The following is a 24267-nucleotide window of genomic DNA, read 5'->3' as shown; positions in this document are numbered from 1 at the left end:
CCACACAAAATATTGACACTTTGGGCCCAATTTGGACATTTCCACTTAGGGGTGTACTCACTTTTGTTGCCAACGGTTTAGACATTAATGGCTGTGTGTTGAGTTATTTTGAGGGGACAGCAAATTTACACTGTTATACAGGCTGTACACTCACTACTTTACATTGTAGCAAAGTGTCATTTCTTCAGTGTTATCACATGAAAAGATATAATGAAATATTTACAAAAATGTGAGGGGTGTACTCACTTTTGTGAGATACTGTGTGTATATATATATATATATATATACGATGAACCAAACCCCAAAATATAAATGTCAAATAAAGTAAAAAATGTGATATTTGCGCACAACTGAGTAATATCAGTGCATGCAAATGTGCTCTGGTATTACGAGTTAGGAGCACGGAAGCATTGTGCTCACGAAAGCGCCCTTCCATAGGCTCCAACAGGAGCCTCATTCTGATGCCATCACACGTCACAGAACCTAAGCGCAGCAAAAAGAGGGTAAGTCGTGCAGGGATGGGCAGAAAATATAAATATATATATTTATATATATATTTATGTGCTTATATACATATATATTTACGGAGAACACACAGTTCCCTATAGACCGCAATGTAAAGGCACTTTTCAGGTTTTTTTTCTAATACCCCACATAAAAAATAATAGACCCTTTATTTTGGGGGCATTTGGAGCACTTTTTAGAAAAGTAACCAGAGATCTGATCACTGGTTAATTTTCTGAGCACTGGTTATTTATCGCCTGTCACAAACAGTGAATTTGCCTGTTTTTTTGGGGGGGGGGGCGTGGAATAAATTAGAGCTCCAATTGTGATCGGGCCCAATGTGTTTGGGATATGTATATATATATACACATACATACAGTATATATATATATATATATATATATATATATATATATGTGTGTGTGTGTCGGACACATTCTACAGTGACCTGGTACTCTGGTTATATCATGTGCTTGGAATAGTTATATCCCTGGTTATACTCTGTATTGTGGATTAGGAGCTAGGAGTTCCTTGCCAATCTATCTATGACTAATGCCATGTGTTTCACAGCATGCCAGTTTATATATGCTGGTATAAAGTTTACTATTTAGCCAATACTTTTGTCCAACTTGTGTTCAATCACAATTCATTTAAAGGATATTATAATATTTTTCATGGTTCCATCTATAAAACAGTATTTTAAAATGTATTACAACTCTCTGGTAATTTGAGCTGGTATATTGCCGTATTAGCTATGGGCAACCCTGTATTGCTGTTAGCTTCCATTTCAATTTTTATTAAGATTTTTTTCATGCGAGCATGTATTTAAAATATTCATGCACTTTAACATGCATGGGTTTTTGTTTGCCTACAATGTCCTGGGGTCTGTCTGTTGCCTGAGGTAAGGAAATTGGAAATATCAGTCATGTGACCCAATTAAAAATTAAAGGTATATAAAACCCCCAATGTATCTTTCATGGTTCAGCTATAGCATACTATTTGTATCAACTTTTTCAAATACACTTATTGCAAAATGTTATTAGTTTTATTGTTATCCTTTGAAAATCAGGAAGTTAAGCTCAGGAGCGTGCACGTGTCTGCAGCTCTATACGGCAGCAGTTTAGCAAGAATGAGCACTAGATGGCAGCATTATTTCCTGTCATGTAGTGCTACAGATGTGCACACTTCCTATCTAGACATCAATTTAACAAAGAATGGCATAAGAACAAAGCAAATCAGAAACTTTTTTTAAAAATTGTATGTATGAATGATGAAAGAACATTTCGGGGGTTTATGTCCCTTTAAAGGGACATTAAACCCAGATTTTTCCTTTCATTAATCAGATAGAGAATACAATTTAAACAACATTCCAATTTACTTCTATTATCTAATTTGCTTCATTTTTTAGATATCCTTTGTTTAAGAAATAGCAATGCACATGGGTAAGCCAATCACACAAGGCATCTATGTGCAGCCACCAATCATGAGCTTCTGATCTTATCTAGATATGCTTTTTAGCAAAGGATATCAAGAGAATGAAGCAAATTAGATAATAGATGTAAATTAGAAAGTTGTTTAAAATTGCATGGTCTTTCTAAATCATGAAAGAAAAAAATTGGGTTTAATGACCCTTTAAGGCTGTTTGAATAATAAGACACAGCTAATAATATAAACGCAGAAACCTTTTTTAGTCATTAAAATAAACAGTTTGAAAGAATAAAGGGTGTTGTTTTTTTGTTTGTTTGTTTTGTTTTTCTGTCTTTGACTAACTCTGTACAGTGTACATGGAAAAATATATTAACCATTTTAATAGAAGTATTTGTTTTAAATACAATACACGGTTTAAGCAAATATAATTTTTATTTGACTATGACTAACTATGCATACAACTTTCCAGGGAAAGGGGTCATTGCCTTATCTTGCTTCTCCCAGATGGATACAGACAGCAGATAGACGGGAATAGATATGGCAGACGTAGGTAGATAACAAGATAAATAATGTATTACGAGCTTTAGTCTCAGATTTGCAGAAAGTAGCACTATATTGACTGTGTATAACATAATTTAAAAGGTAAATTGACTGCAACAATCTTCCACGGGTGGGAAAACATTTAATAGATATAAAAGTTAATTTAAAACGGCTGTTTTGTGACAGAGTCCTTGAAACGATCCTATGACTTTTATTAATGTATGAAGGAACGCGAGCAACACACACGCTATAATAAATACAACACTGTCACCACCAGCACACGAGATTATTGATTAAGGGGCTTTTTAAAACGTGTGACGTCATTGACAGGCGCCGGAAGCAGAACCACGTGTAATTCACAAAAAGGCTGCTGGTGCGACTGAGGTACTTATTAATGACATTTCATTCATATTGTCTGTTGTGCTGCTGTTACATTCTCTGGGGTCTGTACAGTTGGATATGGTATCTCTGCTTAGTTTTATATATGTCCAGTCCTTAGTATAATGAGTAAGCTGCTTTAATTATGCAGCTATTGCTAATACAAATATTAATGTGGCAAAATGTAACATACCATTCGGATAATTCACTTTCATGCCCTTTTTATGTATATATACATATACACTTTTTCTTGGTGAATGTATTTTTTTTACATATGATTGTTTAAAGCTAATTGGATAAAGGAATAGAAAGGGCAAAACTGAAATGTTCATGAGTGCATTCAATGTTTAATTAGAAACATTTTTATAATATGCTACAATTAGCAAAAATGCTTCTCATAAAAAATATTATTGGTTTTTCAGCAGCATGTGCACACGTGTTGTGAGTGCCTGTGCATCAGCTTTCAAACACCACTCCTCTAGTCACAAGTAGCCTATGTGCAAATGACAGTGAATCTCTAATCATTTTAGTAGACACATATTTGATAGTGGAAGAATATTGCAAAATGCTTCTATTCAATATTGAAATAAAAGGACAATGTTTCAAGTCATCTGGCTGTTAGTGATGTTATTTCACTTACATTTGCCTGAGTTAAAAAAAACAACACACTTTTCTTGCAACTCGCCAGTATAACGGCTTCAAAAGTTTTTTTAATTTATAATAAACATATAAGACTGGTTTTAAATAACACTCTCCAAAAATGATTGAATTCACAAATTTAATTAAATACATTGTTTTTTGAGATTAGTGCAATGTGGGGTTTCATTGGTGCTATTAGTGTTGGTAACCTCAGAATACATGTTCTGTCACATCAAGACTCCACATTCCCAGTACAGTACAACTCCGAAAATCCGGACTGCTTGGGGATTTGCCTGGTCCGTATTTTCGGATTTTCCGGATTCTCGGACATTGCTGATAAAATACCTGTAAATAAAAAAGATGTGCTAATGTTTTTTTATTATAAATAAATACTGTACAGATCACCTTGTTTATTAAACTAAAGTTACTGCACTTGCATATGTACATTCCTTTCCGTTACAGGTATTTCTTTGGCACATGCTGAACTGCTTGTTCACGGAGCGCTAGCATCTGCTGCGCCCGGTGAACCACTTGTGGATGGTGCTTCTGCTTTGCCCAGTGATTTCAGAGTGTTTCTCCTCTGCTTCTGTTTAGAACCCTTATCCACTTTAGGAAACATTGGTACAGTACATTACTGTACAATATAGTACAGTATATAGGTATAACAGTACTGTGCAGTGTAAAGATGGTAAATACCTGCACAGGTACCGGTCATGTATGGCAAACTGTAGTGCGCAGTTGTGGAGCTCAGATTTATCACTGCCTTCGTGTGCCGTCACTTGTTGCAGCTCTGAATGCCAATTTGTACATGCGCAGTGACAAACCAACACCCGGAAGTTGTAATCACTCCAGAGTCCGGATTCTCAGGTTGTCCGGATTTCTGGAGTCCGGATTTTTGGAGTTGTACTGTATTGCCGAGTTCTTGTGTTCCTCACTTGATTGACAGTAGCATATATTGGCTGTAACAGAATCCAAAGTCAAAGTTACTTCTAATTTGTGAACCTAAAGGAAGTAGGTGAAGAGGTCTCTACTAGTAAGTGACAGATAATGTGTCAGGTAAACAGCACATTTACACTTTCTGTTAAAGCTCTTTTACAAAGTGTTTTTAATGTGTACAGTTAGCAAATACCTATATCACATTTCGTGTATTCGTTAACAGCAGTGACATTTAGGCAACAAAAGGATGAGTAGTAACTAAGGAATTGTTAAGACATTTCTCATGTTTTTTGTTTTGTATCCAAATCATGTCAATATTAAAGGGACAGTATACACCTACTTTCATATAACTGCATGTTATAGACATTACTATAAAGAAGAATATGCACAAATACTGATATAAACATCCAGTATAAAACTTTTTATAAACTTCAGTACTTACTTAGAAGCTCCCAGTTTAGCACTGTTGATTAGGTTAGCTGGAACATTCAGTGAAAGGGGCTGGGAGCACCCCCCCCCCCCCCCACACACACACACACTTGCATATGAAAAGACAGATAACATAAACGGGAGTCAACAGGAGTCTGTAAATGCATGTATACATCTGTCACTTTAGGGCTTGATTAGGAATCTGAAAATCAGCACACACAAAACCACAAAAAACTATACAAAAACACTCCAAGGTGGGCTATATAAATGGATCATCTACAAAACATTTATGCAAATAAAAATTTAGGGTACAATGTCCCTTTAATGTAATAAAATATTTAAAATAATATAGCTGTATGCGGATTCCTGTTCTCTTTTAAATTATATAAGACATTGGGGTGAGAGGTATGTTAGAGAGGTGTTAGACAACTCATATTAAAACAAGTGCTGTGAGGCATTTTCCATTATAATAACAATTGCCTTTACCAGGGTGATGTTGCTATGGCGATCGCCTTATAGCCACATCGTCATTTGAAACAGGGGTGTCTCTCCCTCTCCCTTAATAAAAACCTCCCTGTGCCAAGTAGGACATGTGCTCACTTTCAGATTAGACCTCTGAATAGTGGGAAATTTAGGGATATAAAGTTAAAAAAAAAAGGGTGGAGTATCAAGTGCAGCACCTAACGATAACGTTTTCTGGTCTTCTGTGGTGCCGTTGTATTTTCACCTGTTGATTCATTAAACAATTTCTTGCAGCATTCTGTCGCTTTTACTGTTATAATTATTATTATTTGTATTAACATAATGTGTCTGAAATAACATTGTTCTTCTTTTTTATTATTTGATACAGTATAACTCACAGAAATTCCCAGGATGAGTTTTGCAGAATACAGAGAACTTATAAATGATGGGGACACAGCTATTGTATTTTTAGGACACGACTCTATGTTTCCAATAACTGTACAACATGGCAGTCAGACACAGACCAAGTATGGAGTCATCAGACACTCTACTGACTTAGTTGGCAAAAAGTTTGGCTCCAAGGTGACTTGTAGTAAAGGAGGCTGGGTATACATCCTACATCCCACCCCAGAATTATGGACCATTAATCTTCCTCACCGCACTCAAATTCTCTATTCCACAGACATTTCTATCATAACTATGATGCTAGAACTCAAGCCAGGATCAGTGGTTTGTGAATCAGGTAATTATTATTATTAATTTATTTTTTTGTGTCACTATGCATGTGTGTGTGAGACTGTGTAATTGTATGTGGTGTCACTATGCATGTGTGTGTGTGTGAGACTGTGTAATTGTATGTGGTGTCACTATGCATGTGTGTGTGAGACTGTGTATTTGTATGTGGTGTCACTATGCATGTGTGTGTGAGACTGTGTAATTGTATGTGGTGTCACTATGCGTGTGTGTGTGTGTGTGTGTGAGACTGTGTAATTGTATGTGGTGTCACTATGCATGTGTGTGTGTGAGACCGTATAATTGTATGTGGTGTCACTATGCGTGTGTGTGAGACTGTGTAATTGTATGTGGTGTCACTATGCATGTGTGTGTGTGTGAGACTGTGTAATTGTATGTGGTGTCACTATGCATGTGTGTGTGTGTGTGAGACTGTGTAATTGTATGTGGTGTCACTATGCATGTGTGTGTGTGTGAGACTGTGTAATTGTATGTGGTGTCACTATGCATGTGTGTGTGTGTGTGACTGTGTAATTGTATGTGGTGTCACTATGCATGTGTGTGTGTGTGTGTGAGACTGTGTAATTGTATGTGGTGTCACTATGCATGTGTGTGTGTGTGTGACTGTGTAATTGTATGTGGTGTCACTATGCGTGTGTGTGTGTGTGAGACTGTGTAATTGTATGTGGTGTCACTATGCATGTGTGTGTGTGAGACTGTGTAATTGTATGTGGTGTCACTATGCGTGTGTGTGTGTGAGACTGTGTAATTGTATGTGGTGTCACTAAGCATGTGTGTGTGAGACTGTGTAATTGTATGTGGTGTCACTATGCATGTGTGTGTGAGACTGTGTAATTGTATGTGCTGTCACTATGCATGTGTGTGTGTGAGACTGTGTAATTGTATGTGGTGTCACTATGCGTGTGTGTGTGTGAGACTGTGTAATTGTATGTGGTGTCACTAAGCGTGTGTGTGAGACTGTGTAATTGTATGTGGTGTCACTATGCATGTGTGTGTGTGTGAGAGACTGTAATTGTATGTGGTGTCACTAAGCATGTGTGTGTGTGTGAGACTGTGTAATTGTATGTGGTGTCATTATGCATGTGTGTGTGTGTGAGACTGTGTAATTGTATGTGGTGTCACTATGCATGTGTGTGTGTGAGACTGTGTAATTGAATGTGGTGTCACTATGCATGTGTGTGTGTGTGAGACTGTGTAATTGTATGTGGTGTCACTATGCGTGTGTGTGTGTGTGTGAGACTGTGTAATTGTATGTGGTGTCACTATGCATGTGTGTGTGTGTGACTGTGTAATTGTATGTGGTGTCACTATGCATGTGTGTGTGTGAGACTGTGTAATTGTATGTGGTGTCACTATGCATGTGTGTGTGTGAGACTGTGTAATTGTATGTGGTGTCACTAAGCATGTGTGTGTGTGAGACTGTGTAATTGTATGTGGTGTCATTATGCATGTGTGTGTGAGACTGTGTAATTGTATGTGGTGTCACTATGTATGTGTGTGTGTGTGTGTGAGACTGTGTAATTGTATGTGGTGTCACTATGTATGTGTGTGTGTGTGTGAGACTGTGTAATTGTATGTGGTGTCACTATGTATGTGTGTGTGTGTGAGACTGTGTAATTGTATGTGGTGTCACTATGCATGTGTGTGTGAGACTGTGTAATTGTATGTGGTGTCACTATGCATGTGTGTGTGAGACTGTGTAATTGTATGTGGTGTCACTATGCATATGTGTGTGTGTGTGAGACTGTGTAATTGTATGTGGTGTCGCTATGCATGTGTGTGTGAGACTGTGTAATTGTATGTGGTGTCACTATGCATGTGTATCTGAGACTGTGTAATTGTATGTGGTGTCACTATGCATGTGTGTGTGAGACTGTGTAATTGTATGTGGTGTCACTATGCATGTGTGTGTGAGACTGTGTAATTGTATGTGGTGTCACTATGCATGTGTGTGTGAGACTGTGTAATTGTATGTGGTGTCACTATGCATGTGTGTGTGAGACTGTGTAATTGTATGTGGTGTCACTATGCATGTGTGTGAGACCGTGTAAATGTATGTGGTGTCATTATGCATGTGTGTGTGTGTGAGACTGTGTAATTGTATGTGGTGTCATTATGCATGTGTGTGTGAGACTGTGTAATTGTATGTGGTGTCACTATGCATGTGTGTGTGAGACTGTGTAATTGTATGTGGTGTCACTATGCATGTGTGTGTGTGTGAGACTGTGTAATTGTATGTGGTGTCACTATGCGTGTGTGTGTGTGAGACTGTGTAATTGTATGTGGTGTCACTATGCGTGTGTGTGTGAGACTGTGTAATTGTATGTGGTGTCACTATGCATGTGTGTGTGAGACTGTGTAATTGTATGTGGTGTCACTATGCGTGTGTGTGTGTGAGACTGTGTAATTGTATGTGGTGTCACTATGCGTGTGTGTGTGAGACTGTGTAATTGTATGTGGTGTCACTATGCGTGTGTGTGTGTGTGAGACTGTGTAATTGTATGTGGTGTCACTACAGGGAGTGCATAATTATTAGGCAAATTAGTATATTGACCACATCATCCTCTTTATGCATGTTGTCTTACTCCAAGCTGTATAGGCTCGAAAGTCTACTACCAATTAAGCATATTAGGTGATGTGCATCTCTGTAATGAGAAGGGGTGTGGTCTAATGACATCAACACCCTATATCAGGTGTGCATAATTATTAGGCAACTTCCTTTCCTTTGGCAAAATGGGTCAAAAGAAGGACTTGACAGGCTCAGAAAAGTCAAAAATAGTGAGATATCTTGCAGAGGGATGCAGCACTCTTAAAATTGCAAAGCTTCTGAAGCGTGATCATCGAACAATCAAGCGTTTCATTCAAAATAGTCAACAGGGTCGCAAGAAGCGTGTGGAAAAACCAAGGCGCAAAATAACTGCCCATGAACTGAGAAAAGTCAAGCGTGCAGCTGCCAAGATGCCACTTGCCACCAGTTTGGCCATATTTCAGAGCTGCAACATCACTGGAGTGCCCAAAAGCACAAGGTGTGCAATACTCAGAGACATGGCCAAGGTAAGAAAGGCTGAAAGACGACCACCACTGAACAAGACACACAAGCTGAAACGTCAAGACAGGGCCAAGAAAAATCTCAAGACTGATTTTTCTAAGGTGTTATGGACTGATGAAATGAGAGTGAGTCTTGATGGGCCAGATGGATGGGCCCGTGGCTGGATTGGTAAAGGGCAGAGAGCTCCAGTCCGACTCAGGCGCCAGCAAGGTGGAGGTGGAGTACTGGTTTGGGCTGGTATCATCAAAGATGAGCTTGTGGGGCCTTTTCGGGTTGAGGATGGAGTCAAGCTCAACTCCCAGTCCTACTGCCAGTTTCTGGAAGACACCTTCTTCAAGCAGTGGTACAGGAAGAAGTCTGCATCCTTCAAGAAAAACATGATTTTCATGCAGGACAATGCTCCATCACACGCGTCCAAGTACTCCTCAGCGTGGCTGGCAAGAAAGGGTATAAAAGAAGAAAATCTAATGACATGGCCTCCTTGTTCACCTGATCTGAACCCCATTGAGAACCTGTGGTCCATCATCAAATGTGAGATTTACAAGGAGGGAAAACAGTACACCTCTCTGAACAGTGTCTGGGCGGCTGTGGTTGCTGCTGCACGCAATGTTGATGGTGAACAGATCAAAACACTGACAGAATCCATGGATGGCAGGCTTTTGAGTGTCCTTGCAAAGAAAGGTGGCTATATTGGTCACTGATTTGTTTTTGTTTTTGAATGTCAGAAATGTATATTTGTGAATGTTGAGATGTTATATTGGTTTCACTGGTAAAAATAAATAATTGAAATGGGTATATATTTGTTTTTTGTTAAGTTGCCTAATAATTATGCACAGTAATAGTCACCTGCACACACAGATATCCCCCTAAAATAGCTATAACTAAAAACAAACTAAAAACTACTTCCAAAAATATTCAGCTTTGATATTAATGAGTTTTTTGGGTTCATTGAGAACATGGTTGTTGTTCAATAATAAAATTAATCCTCAAAAATACAACTTGCCTAATAATTCTGCACTCCCTGTATGCATGTGTGTGTGTGTGAGACTGTGTAATTGTATGTGGTGTCACTATGCATGTGTGTGTGTGAGACTGTGTAATTGTATGTGGTGTCACTATGCATGTGTGTGTGTGAGACTGTGTAATTGTATGTGGTGTCACTATGCATGTGTATCTGAGACTGTGTAATTGCATGTGTGTGTGAGACTGTGTAATTGTATGTGGTGTCACTATGCATGTGTATCTGAGACTGTGTAATTGTATGTGGTGTCACTATGCATGTGTGTGTGAGACTGTGTAATTGTATATGGTGTCACTATGCATGTGTGTGTGTGAGACTGTGTAATTGTATGTGTGTGTGAGACTCTGTAATTGTATGTGGTGTCACTATGTATGTGTGTGTGACTGTGTAATTGTATGTGGTGTCATTATGCATGTGTGTGTGTGAGACTGTGTAATTGTATGTGGTGTCACTATGCATGTGTGTGTGTGTGAGACTGTGTAATTGTATGTGGTGTCACTATGCATGTGTGTGTGTGAGACTGTGTAATTGTATGTGGTGTCACTATGCATGTGTGTGTGTGAGACTGTGTAATTGTATGTGGTGTCATTATGCATGTGTGTGTGTGAGACTGTGTAATTGTATGTGGTGTCACTATGCGTGTGTGTGTGTGTGAGACTGTGTAATTGTATGTGGTGTCATTATGCATGTGTGTGTGTGAGACTGTGTAATTGTATGTGGTGTCACTATGCGTGTGTGTGTGAGACTGTGTAATTGTATGTGGTGTCACTATGCATGTGTATCTGAGACTGTGTAATTGTATGTGGTGTCACTATGCATGTGTATCTGAGACTGTGTAATTGTATGTGGTGTCACTATGCATGTGTGTGTGAGACTCTGTAATTGTATATGGTGTCACTATGCATGTGTGTGTGTGAGACTGTGTAATTGTATGTGTGTGTGAGACTCTGTAATTGTATGTGGTGTCACTATGTATGTGTGTGTGACTGTGTAATTGTATGTGGTGTCATTATGCATGTGTGTGTGTGTGAGACTGTGTAATTGTATGTGGTGTCACTCTGTGTGTGTGTGAGACTGTGTAATTGTATGTGGTGTCATTATGCATGTGTGTGTGAGACTGTGTAATTGTATGTGGTGTCACTATGCATGTGTGTGTGTGTGTGTGAGACTGTGTAATTGTATGTGGTGTCACTATGCATGTGTGTGTGTGAGACTGTGTAATTGTATGTGGTGTCATTATGCATGTGTGTGTGTGAGACTGTGTAATTGTATGTGGTGTCACTATGCATGTGTGTGTGTGTGTGAGACTGTGTAATTGTATGTGGTGTCATTATGCATGTGTGTGTGTGAGACTGTGTAATTGTATGTGGTGTCACTATGCATGTGTGTGTGTGAGACTGTGTAATTGTATGTGGTGTCACTATGCATGTGTGTGTGTGAGACTGTGTAATTGTATGTGGTGTCATTATGCATGTGTGTGTGTGAGACTGTGTAATTGTATGTGGTGTCACTATGCATGTGTGTGTGTGTGAGACTGTGTAATTGTATGTGGTGTCACTATGCATGTGTGTGTGTGAGACTGTGTAATTGTATGTGGTGTCACTATGCATGTGTATCTGAGACTGTGTAATTGCATGTGTGTGTGAGACTGTGTAATTGTATGTGGTGTCACTATGTATGTGTGTGTGACTGTGTAATTGTATGTGGTGTCACTCTGTGTGTGTGTGTGAGACTGTGTAATTGTATGTGGTGTCACTATGTATGTGTGTGTGACTGTGTAATTGTATGTGGTGTCACTCTGTGTGTGTGTGAGACTGTGTAATTGTATGTGGTGTCATTATGCATGTGTGTGTGAGACTGTGTAATTGTATGTGGTGTCATTATGCATGTGTGTGTGAGACTGTGTAATTGTATGTGGTGTCATTATGCATGTGTGTGTGTGAGACTGTGTAATTGTATGTGGTGTCACTCTGTGTGTGTGTGAGACTGTGTAATTGTATGTGGTGTCATTATGCATGTGTGTGTGAGACTGTGTAATTGTATGTGGTGTCACTATGCATGTGTGTGTGTGTGTGAGACTGTGTAATTGTATGTGGTGTCATTATGCATGTGTGTGTGTGTGAGACTGTGTAATTGTATGTGGTGTCACTATGCATGTGTGAGACTGTGTAATTGTATGTGGTGTCATTATGCATGTGTGTGTGAGACTGTGTAATTGTATGTGGTGTCACTATGCATGTGTGTGTGTGTGTGAGACTGTGTAATTGTATGTGGTGTCATTATGCATGTGTGTGTGTGAGACTGTGTAATTGTATGTGGTGTCGTCATGCATGTGTGTGTGTGTGAGACTGTGTAATTGTATGTGGTGTCGTCATGCATGTGTGTGTGTGTGAGACTGTGTAATTGTATGTGGTGTCATTATGCATGTGTGTGTGTGAGACTGTGTAATTGTATGTGGTGTCATTATGCATGTGTGTGTGTGACACTGTGTAATTGTATGTGCTGTCACTATGCATGTGTGTGTGTGAGACTGTGTAATTGTATGTGGTGTCACTATGCATGTGTGTGTGTGTGAGACTGTGTAATTGTATGTGGTGTCACTATGCATGTGTGTGTGAGACTGTGTAATTGTATGTGGTGTCACTATGCATGTGTGTGTGAGACTGTGTAATTGTATGTGGTGTCACTATGCATGTGTGTATGTGAGACTGTGTAATTGTATGTGGTGTCACTATGCATGTGTGTGTGAGACTGTATAATTGTATGTGGTGTCACTATGCATGTGTGTGTGAGACTGTATAATTGTATGTGGTGTCACTATGCATGTGTGTATGTGAGACTGTGTAATTGTATGTGGTGTCACTATGCATGTGTGTGTGAGACTGTGTAATTGTATGTGGTGTCACTATGCATGTGTGTGTGAGACTGTATAATTGTATGTGGTGTCACTATGCATGTGTGTGTGTGAGACTGTGTAATTGTATGTGGTGTCATTATGTATGTATGTGTGTGTGACTGTGTAATTGTATTTGCTGTCATTATGCATGTGTGTGTGTGAGACTGTATAATTGTATGTGGTGTCACTATGCATGTGTGTGTGAGACTGTGTAATTGTATGTGGTGTCACTATGCATGTGTGTGTGTGAGACTGTGTAATTGTATGTGGTGTCACTATGCATGTGTGTGAGACTGTGTAATTGTATGTGGTGTCACTATGTATGTGTGTGTGAGACTGTGTAATTGTATGTGGTGTCACTATGCGTGTGTGTGAGACTGTGTAATTGTATGTGGTGTCACTATGCATGTGTGTGTGTGAGACTGTGTAATTGTATGTGGTGTCACTATGTATGTGTGTGTGAGACTGTGTAATTGTATGTGGTGTCACTATGCATGTGTGTGAGACTGTGTAATTGTATGTGGTGTCACTATGCATGTGTGTGTGTGTGAGACTGTATAATTGTATGTGGTGTCATTATGCATGTGTGTGTGTGAGACTGTGTAATTGTATGTGGTGTCATTATGCATGTGTGTGTGTGTGAGACTGTGTAATTGTATGTGGTGTCACTATGCATGTGTGTGTGTGTGAGACTGTGTAATTGTATGTGGTGTCACTCTGTGTGTGTGTGACTGTAATTGTATGTGGTGTCATTATGCATGTGTGTGTGTGAGACTGTGTAATTGTATGTGGTGTCACTATGCATGTGTGTGTGTGAGACTGTGTAATTGTATGTGGTGTCACTATGCATGTGTGTGTGAGACTGTGTAATTGTATGTGGTGTCACTTTGCATGTGTGTGTGTGTGTGAGACTGTGTAATTGTATGTGGTGTCACTATGCATGTGTGTGTGTGTGTGAGACTGTGTAATTGTATGTGGTGTCACTATGCATGTGTGTGTGAGACTGTGTAATTGTATGTGGTGTCACTATGCATGTGTGTGTGTGTGTGAGACTGTAATTGTATGTGGTGTCACTATGCATGTGTGTGTGTGTGTGACTGTGTAATTGTATGTGGTGTCATTATGCATGTGTGTGTGTGTGAGACTGTGTAATTGTATGTGGTGTCACTATGCGTGTGTTTGTGAGACTGTGTAATTGTATGTGGTGTCACTATGCATGTGTGTGTGTGTGAGACTGTGTAATTGTATGTGGTGTCACTATGCATGTGTGTGTGTGTGAGACTGTGTAATTGTATGTGGTTTCACTATGCATGTGTGTGTGTGTGTGAGACTGTGTAATTGTATGTGGTGTCACTATGCATGTGTGTGTGAGACTGTGTAATTGTATGTGGTGTCACTAAGCATGTGTGTGTGAGACTGTGTAATTGTATGTGGTGTCACTATGCATGTGTGTGTGTGTGAGACTGTGTAATTGTATGTGGTGTCACTATGCATGTGTGTGTGTGTGAGACTGTGTAATTGTATGTGGTGTCACTATGCATGTGTGTGTGAGACTGTGTAATTGTATGTGGTGTCACTATGCATGTGTGTGTGTGTGAGACTGTGTAATTGTATGTGGTTTCACTATGCATGTGTGTGTGAGACTGTGTAATTGTATGTGGTGTCACTATGCATGTGTGTGTGTGTGAGACTGTGTAATTGTATGTGGTGTCACTATGCATGTGTGTGTGACACTGTGTAATTGTATGTGGTGTCACTATGCATGTGTGTGTGAGACTGTGTAATTGTATGTGGTGTCACTATGCATGTGTGTGTGTGAGACTGTGTAATTGTATGTGGTGTCACTATGCGTGTGTGTGTGTGTAAGACTGTGTAATTGTATGTGGTGTCACTATGCATGTGTGTGTGAGACTGTGTAATTGTATGTGGTGTCACTATGCATGTGTGTGTGTGTGTAAGACTGTGTAATTGTATGTGGTGTCACTATGCATGTGTGTGTGTGAGACTGTGTAATTGTATGTGGTGTCACTATGCATGTGTGTGTGTGTGTAAGACTGTGTAATTGTATGTGGTGTCACTATGTATGTGTGTGTGTGAGACTGTGTAATTGTATGTGGTGTCACTATGCATGTGTGTGTGTGAGGCTGTGTAATTGTATGTGGTGTCACTATGCATGTGTGTGTGAGACTGTGTAATTGTATGTGGTGTCACTATGCATATGTGTGTGTGAGACTGTATAATAGTATGTGGTGTCACTATGCGTATGTGTGTGTGTGAGACTGTGTAATTGTATGTGGTGTCGTCATGCATGTGTGTGTGAGACTGTGTAATTGTATGTGGTGTCACTATGCATGTGTGTGTGTGTGTGTGAGACTGTGTAATTGTATGTGGTGTCACTATGCATGTGTGTGTGTGAGACTGTGTAATTGTATGTGGTGTCACTATGCATGTGTGTGTGTGAGACTGTGTAATTGTATGTGGTGTCACTATGCATGTGTGTGTGTGAGACTGTGTAATTGTATGTGGTGTCACTATGCATGTGTGTGTGTGAGACTGTGTAATTGTATGTGGTGTCACTATGCATGTGTGTGTGAGACTGTGTAATTGTATGTGGTGTCACTAAGCGTGTGTGAGACTGTGTAATTGTATGTGGTGTCGTCATGTATGTGTGTGTGTGAGACTGTGTAATTGTATGTGGTGTCACTATGCATGTGTGTGTGTGAAACTGTGTAATTGTATGTGGTGTCACTATGCGTGTGTGTGTGTGTGTGTAAGACTGTGTAATTGTATGTGGTGTCGTCATGCATGTGTGTGTGTGAGACTGTGTAATTGTATGTGGTGTCACTATGCATGTGTGTGTGTGAGACTGTGTAATTGTATGTGGTGTCACTATGCGTGTGTGTGTGTGAGACCGTATAATTGTATGTGGTGTCACTATGCATGTGTGTGTGAGACTGTGTAATTGTATGTGGTGTCATTATGCATGTGTGTGTGAGACTGTGTAATTGTATGTGGTGTCACTATGCATGTGTGTGTGAGACTGTGTAATTGTATGTGGTGTCATTATGCATGTGTGTGTGTGAGACTGTGTAATTGTATGTGGTGTCACTATGCATGTGTGTGTGTGAGACTGTGTAATTGTATGTGGTGTCACTATGCATGTGTGTGTGTGTGAGACTGTGTAATTGTATGTGGTGTCACTATGCATGTGTGTGTGTGTGAGACTGTGTAATTGTATGTGGTGTCACTATGCGTGTGTGTGTGTGTGAGACTGTGTAATTGTATGTGGTGTCCACTATGCATGTGTGTGAGGACCGTATAATTTTATGTGGTGTCATTGATGCATGTGTGTGTGTGTGTGTGAGACTGTGTAATTGTATGTGGTGTCACTATGCATGTGGTGTGAGACTGTGTAATTGTATGTGGTGTCACTAAGCATGTGTGTGTGTGTGAGACTGTGTAATTGTATGTGGTGTCATTATGCATGTGTGTGTGTGTGTGTGTGAGACTGTGTAATTGTATGTGGTGTCACTATGCATGTGTGTGTGAGACTGTGTAATTGTATGTGGTGTCATTATGCATGTGTGTGTGTGAGACTGTGTAATTGTATGTGGTGTCACTATGCGTGTGTGTGAGACTGTGTAATTGTATGTGGTGTCACTATGCATGTGTGTGTGTGTGTGAGACTGTGTAATTGTATGTGGTGTCACTATGCTTGTGTGTGAGACTGTGTTATTGTATGTGGTGTCACTATGCTGTGTGTGTGAGACTGTGTAATTGTATGTGGTGTCACTATGCATGTGTGTGTGTGAGACTGTGTAATTGTATGTGGTGTCACTATGTGTGTGTGTGAGACTGTGTAATTGTATGTGGTGTCATTATGCATGTGTGTGTGTGAGACTGTGTAATTGTATGTGGTGTCACTATGCGTGTGTGTGAGACTGTGTAATTGTATGTGGTGTCACTATGCATGTGTGTGTGTGTGTGAGACTGTGTAATTGTATGTGGTGTCACTATGCGTGTGTGTGAGACTGTGTTATTGTATGTGGTGTCACTATGCGTGTGTGTGAGACTGTGTAATTGTATGTGGTGTCACTATGCATGTGTGTGTGTGAGACTGTGTAATTGTATGTGGTGTCACTATGTGTGTGTGAGACTGTGTAATTGTATGTGGTGTCACTATGTTTGTGTGTGTGTGAGACTGTGTAATTGTATGTGGTGTCACTATGTATGTGTGTGTGTGAGACTGTGTAATTGTATGTGGTGTCACTATGTATGTGTGTGTGTGAGACTGTGTAATTGTATGTGGTGTCACTATGCATGTGTGTGTGTGAGACTGTGTAATTGTATGTGGTGTCACTATGCATTTGTGTGTGAGACTGTGTAATTGTATGTGGTGTCACTATGCGTGTGTGTGTGAGACTGTGTAATTGTATGTGGTGTCACTATGCATGTGTGTGTGAGACTGTGTAATTGTATGTGGTGTCACTATGCGTGTGTGTGTGTGTGTGAGACTGTGTAATTGTATGTGGTGTCACTATGCATGTGTGTGTGAGACTGTGTAATTGTATGTGGTGTCACTATGCATGTGTGTGTGTGTGTGTGTGAGACTGTGTAATTGTATGTGGTGTCACTATGCATGTGTGTGTGTGTGAGACTGTGTAATTGTATGTGGTGTCACTATGCATGTGTGTGTGTGAGACTGTGTAATTGTATGTGGTGTCACTATGCATGTGTGTGTGTGTGTGACTGTATAATTGTATGTGGTGTCACTATGCATGTGTGTGTGTGTGACTGTGTAATTGTATGTGGTGTCACTATGCATGTGTGTGTGTGAGACTGTGTAATTGTATGTGGTGTCACTATGCATGTGTGTGTGTGTGAGACTGTGTAATTGTATGTGGTGTCACTATGCATGTGTGTGTGTGTGAGACTGTGTAATTGTATGTGGTGTCACTATGCGTGTGTGTGTGTGTGTGAGACTGTGTAATTGTATGTGGTGTCACTATGCATGTGTGTGAGACCGTATAATTGTATGTGGTGTCATTATGCATGTGTGTGTGTGTGTGTGAGACTGTGTAATTGTATGTGGTGTCACTATGCATGTGTGTGAGACTGTGTAATTGTATGTGGTGTCACTATGCATGTGTGTGTGTGTGAGACTGTGTAATTGTATGTGGTGTCATTATGCATGTGTGTGTGTGTGTGTGTGAGACTGTGTAATTGTATGTGGTGTCACTATGCATGTGTGTGTGAGACTGTGTAATTGTATGTGGTGTCATTATGCGATGTGAGTGTTGTGAGACTGTGTAATTGTATGTGGGTGTCACTATGCCGTGTTAGTGAGACTGTAGTAATTGTATGTTGGTGTCTACTATGCATGTGTGGTGTGTGTGTGAGACTGTGTAATAGTATGGTGGTGTCACTATGCGCGTGAGTGAGACATGTGTTATTGTATGTGGTGCTCACTATGCGAATGTGTGTGAGGATCTGTGTAAATTGTATGTGGTGTCACTATGCATGTGTGTGTAGTGAGACTGTGTATTAGTTATGTGGTATCCACTATGCATGTGTGTGGGAGACTGTGTAATTGTATGTGGTGTCATTATGCATGTGTGTGTGTGAGACTGTGTAATTGTATGTGGTTGTCACTATGCGTGGTGGGGTGTGAGACTGAGTTAATTGTACTGTGGTGTCACTATGCAGTGTTTTGGTTTTGTGTGTTGAGACTGTGTAATTGATATGTGGTGTCCACTATAGGCTGTGTGTGAGACTGTGTTATTGTATGTGGTGTCACTATGCGTGTGTGTGAGACTGTGTAATTGTATGTGGTGTCACTATGCATGTGTGTGTGTGAGACTGTGTAATTGTATGTGGTGTCACTATGTGTGTGTGAGACTGTGTAATTGTATGTGGTGTCACTATGTATGTGTGTGTGTGAGACTGTGTAATTGTATGTGGTGTCACTATGTATGTGTGTGTGTGAGACTGTGTAATTGTATGTGGTGTCACTATGTATGTGTGTGTGTGAGACTGTGTAATTGTATGTGGTGTCACTATGCATGTGTGTGTGTGAGACTGTGTAATTGTATGTGGTGTCACTATGCATTTGTGTGTGAGACTGTGTAATTGTATGTGGTGTCACTATGCGTGTGTGTGTGAGACTGTGTAATTGTATGTGGTGTCACTATGCATGTGTGTGTGAGACTGTGTAATTGTATGTGGTGTCACTATGCGTGTGTGTGTGTGTGTGAGACTGTGTAATTGTATGTGGTGTCACTATGCATGTGTGTGTGAGACTGTGTAATTGTATGTGGTGTCACTATGCATGTGTGTGTGTGTGTGTGTGAGACTGTGTAATTGTATGTGGTGTCACTATGCATGTGTGTGTGTGTGAGACTGTGTAATTGTATGTGGTGTCACTATGCATGTGTGTGTGTGAGACTGTGTAATTGTATGTGGTGTCACTATGCATGTGTGTGTGTGTGTGACTGTATAATTGTATGTGGTGTCACTATGCATGTGTGTGTGTGTGACTGTGTAATTGTATGTGGTGTCACTATGCATGTGTGTGTGTGAGACTGTGTAATTGTATGTGGTGTCATTATGCATGTGTGTGTGTGTGTGTGAGACTGTGTAATTGTATGTGGTGTCACTATGCGTATGTGTGTGTGTGAGACTGTGTAATTGTATGTGGTGTCGTCATGCATGTGTGTGTGAGACTGTGTAATTGTATGTGGTGTCACTATGCATGTGTGTGTGTGTGTGTGTGAGACTGTGTAATTGTATGTGGTGTCACTATGCATGTGTGTGTGTGAGACTGTGTAATTGTATGTGGTGTCATATGCGTATGTGTGTGTGTGAGACTGTGTATTGTATGTGGTGTCCGCTATGTTGTGTGTGTGAGACTGGTGATAATTGTATGTGGTGTCCGACTATGAATGTAGTGTGTGAGACTGTGTAATTGTATGTGGTGTCAATATGCATGTGTGTTTGTGTGTGAGACTGTGTAATTGTATGTGGTGTCATTATGCATGTGTGTGTGTGAGACTGTGTAATTGTATGTTGTGTCACTATGACTGTGTGTGTGAGGACTGTGTAATTGTATGTGGTTTCACTATGCATGTGTGTGTGAGACTGTGTAATAGTATGTGGTGTCACTAGCCTGTGTGTGTGTGTGTGAGACTGTGTATTGTATGTGGTGTCACTATCATGTTGGTGGGTGTGAGACTTTGTAAATTGTATGTGGTGTCACTATGCATGTGTGTGTGTGTGTGAGACTGTGTAATTGTATGTGGTGTCACTATGCATGTGTGTGTGTGGAATACTGTGTAATTGTATGTGGTGTCACTATGCATGTGTGTGTGTAAGACTGTGTAATTGTATGTGGTGTCGTCATGCATGTGTGTGTGTGAGACTGTGTAATTGTATGTGGTGTCACTATGCATGTGTGTGTGTGAGACTGTGTAATTGTATTGTGTGTCACTATGCATGTGTGTGTGTGTGTGAGACCGTATAATTGTATGTGGTGTTCACTATGCCTTGTGTTGTGTGTGAGACTTTGTAATTGTATGTGGTGTCATTAGGCTGTGTGTGAGTGTGTGAGACTGTGTAATTGTAATGTGGTGTCCACTATGCATGTGTGTGTGAGGACCTGTGTAATTGTATGTGGTGTCATTATGCATGTGTGTGTGTGAGACTGTGTAATTGTATGTGGTGTCACTATGCGATGTGTGAGTGTGAGACTGGTGTAATTGTGATGTGGTGTCACTATGCTTGTGTGTGGTGTGAGACTGTGTAATTGTAATGTGGTAGTCCACTTATGCTGTGTGAGTGCGTTGCAGACTGTGTAATTGTATTGTGGTGTCCACTATGCATGTAGTGTGTGTGTGAGGACTGTGTAATTGTATGTGGTGTCCACTCTGCATGTGTGTGAGACCGGTATAATTGTATGTGGTGTCATTATTGCATGTGTGTGTGTTGTGTGTGTGTGTGAGGACCTGGTGTAATTGTATGTTGGTGCGTCCACTATGCATAGTGTGTGAGACCGTTTAATTGTATGTGGTGTCATTATGCATGTGTGTGTGTGTGTGTGTGTGAGGCTGTGTAATTGTATGTGGTGTCACTATGCATGTGTGTGTGTGTGAGACTGTGTAATTGTATGTGGTGTCACTATGCATGTGTGTGAGACCGTATAATTGTATGTGGTGTCATTATGCATGTGTGTGTGTGTGTGTGTGAGACTGTGTAATTGTATGTGGTGTCACTATGCATGTGTGTGAGACCGTATAATTGTATGTGGTGTCATTATGCATGTGTGTGTGTGTGTGTGTGAGGCTGTGTAATTGTATGTGGTGTCACTATGCGTGTGTGTGTGTGTGTGAGACTGTGTAATTGTATGTGGTGTCACTATGCATGTGTGTGAGACCGTATAATTGTATGTGGTGTCACTATGCATGTGTGTGAGACTGTGTAATTGTATGTGGTGTCACTATGCATGTGTGTGTGTGTGAGACTGTGTAATTGTATGTGGTGTCATTATGCATGTGTGTGTGTGTGTGAGACTGTGTAATTGTATGTGGTGTCACTATGCGTGCGTGTGAGACTGTGTAATTGTATGTGGTGTCACTATGCATGTGTGTGTGTGTGTGTGTGTGAGACTGTGTAATTGTATGTGGTGTCACTATGCGTGTGTGTGAGACTGTGTTATTGTATGTGGTGTCACTATGCGTGTGTGTGAGACTGTGTAATTGTATGTGGTGTCACTATGCATGTGTGTGTGTGAGACTGTGTAATTGTATGTGGTGTCACTATGCGTGTGTGTGTGTGTGTGAGACTGTGTAATTGTATGTGGTGTCACTATGTATGTGTGTGTGTGAGACTGTGTAATTGTATGTGGTGTCACTATGTATGTGTGTGTGTGAGACTGTGTAATTGTATGTGGTGTCACTATGTATGTGTGTGTGTGTGTGACTGTGTAATTGTATGTGGTGTCACTATGTATGTGTGTGTGTGAGGACTGTGTAAATTGTATGTGGTGTCACTATGCATTTGTGTGTGAGACTGTGTAATTGTATGTGGTGTCACTATGCGTGTGTGTGTGAGACTGTGTAATTGTATGTGGTGTCACTATGCATGTGTGTGTGAGACTGTGTAATTGTATGTGGTGTCACTATGCATGTGTGTGTGTGTGAGACTGTGTAATTGTATGTGGTGTCACTATGCATGTGTGTGTGTGAGACTGTGTAATTGTATGTGGTGTCACTATGCATGTGTGTGTGTGTGTGACTGTATAATTGTATGTGGTGTCACTATGCATGTGTGTGTGTGAGACTGTATAATTGTATGTGGTGTCACTATGCATGTGTGTGTGTGAGACTGTGTAATTGTATGTGGTGTCACTATGCATGTGTGTGTGTGAGACTGTGTAATTGTATGTGGTGTCATTATGCATGTGTGTGTGTGTGTGAGAGACTGTGTAATTGTATGTGGTGTCACTATGCATGTGTGTGTGTGACTGTGTAATTGTATGTGGTGTCACTATGCATGTGTGTGTGTGTGAGACTGTGTAATTGTATGTGGTGTCACTATGCATGTGTGTGTGAGACTGTGTAATTGTATGTGGTGTCACTATGCATGTGTGTGTGAGACTGTGTAATTGTATGTGGTGTCACTATGCATGTGTGTGTGTAAGACTGTGTAATTGTATGTGGTGTCACTATGTATGTGTGTGTGTGAGACTGTGTAATTGTATGTGGTGTCACTATGTATGTGTGTGTGTGTGAGACTGTGTAATTGTATGTGGTGTCACTATGCATGTGTGTGTGAGACTGTAATTGTACGTGGTGTCACTATGCATGTGTGTGTGAGACTGTGTAATTGTATGTGGTGTCACTATGCATGTGTGTGTGTGAGACTGTGTAATTGTATGTGGTGTCACTATGTATGTGTGAGACTGTGTAATTGTATGTGGTGTCACTATGCATGTGTGTGTGTGTGAGACTGTGTAATTGTATGTGGTGTCACTATGTATGTGTGTGTGTGAGACTGTGTAATTGTATGTGGTGTCACTATGCATATGTGTGTGTGTGAGACTGTGTAATTGTATGTGGTGTCACTAAGCATGTGTGTGTGAGACTGTGTAATTGTATGTGGTGTCACTATGTATGTGTGTGACTGTGTAATTGTATGTGGTGTCACTATGCATGTGTGTGTGTGTGAGACTGTGTAATTGTATGTGGTGTCACTATGTATGTGTGTGTGTGAGACTGTGTAATTGTATGTGGTGTCACTATGCATATGTGTGTGTGTGAGACTGTGTAATTGTATGTGGTGTCACTATGCATGTGTGTGTGAGACTGTGTAATTGTATGTGGTGTCACTATGTATGTGTGTGACTGTGTAATTGTATGTGGTGTCACTATGCATGTGTGTGTGTGTGAGACTGTGTAATTGTATGTGGTGTCACTATGCATGTGTGTGTGTGTGAGACTGTGTAATTGTATGTGGTGTCACTATGCGTATGTGTGTGTGTGAGACTGTGTAATTGTATGTGGTGTCACTAAGCATGTGTGTGTGTGAGAGACTGTGTAATTGTATGTGGTGTCACTATGCGTATGTGTGTGTGTGAGACTGTGTAATTGTATGTGGTGTCGTCATGCATGTGTGTGTGTGAGACTGTGTAATTGTATGTGGTGTCACTAAGCGTGTGTGTGTATGAGACTGTTTAATTGTATGTGGTGTCACTAAGCGTGTGTGTGTGTGAGACTGTGTAATTGTATGTGGTGTCACTATGCATGTGTGTGTGTGTGAGACTGTGTAATTGTATGTGGTGTCACTATGCATGTGTGTGTGTGTGTGAGACTGTGTAATTGTATGTGGTGTCACTATGCATGTGTGTGTGTGTGTGTGAGACTGTGTAATTGTATGTGGTGTCACTATGCATGTGTGTGTGTGAGACTGTGTAATTGTATGTGGTGTCACTATGCATGTGTGTGTGTGTGAGACTGTGTAATTATATGTGGTGTCGTCATGCATGTGTGTGTGAGACTGTGTAATTGTATGTGGTGTCGTCATGCATGTGTGTGTGAGACTGTGTAATTGTATGGTGGTGTCACTATGCATGTGTGTGTGTGTGTGTGAGACTGTGTAATTGTATGTGGGTGTCACTATGCATGTGGTGTGATGTGAGACTGGGTGGTAATTGTAGTGGTGTGGTGTCATCTATGCATG

At 40.4% G+C, this 24267-nt stretch overlaps 1 protein-coding gene across 2 annotated transcripts in view; it reads left to right on the top strand.

Moving 5' to 3' along the window:
• Positions 1-24267, top strand: part of TRMT61A (tRNA methyltransferase 61A) — a 161637-nt gene that overhangs the window by 10539 nt on the left and 126831 nt on the right. The window contains exons 1-2 of one of the 2 annotated variants that reach the window (XM_053697410.1): positions 2616-2856; positions 5705-6058. In XM_053697410.1, coding sequence (XP_053553385.1) covers positions 5728-6058 — 331 coding nt within the window. In that variant the 5' untranslated portion in view covers positions 2616-2856; positions 5705-5727. Of the gene's footprint in view, positions 1-2615; positions 2857-5704; positions 6059-24267 lie in introns of those variants that run through there. The other variant, XM_053697412.1, reaches the window with a different exon arrangement.

This window comes from Bombina bombina, chromosome 1, assembly GCF_027579735.1.
Source record: "Bombina bombina isolate aBomBom1 chromosome 1, aBomBom1.pri, whole genome shotgun sequence".
Taxonomy (NCBI): Eukaryota; Metazoa; Chordata; class Amphibia; order Anura; family Bombinatoridae; genus Bombina; species Bombina bombina.
This window is presented reverse-complemented; position numbering and strand designations above follow the sequence as displayed.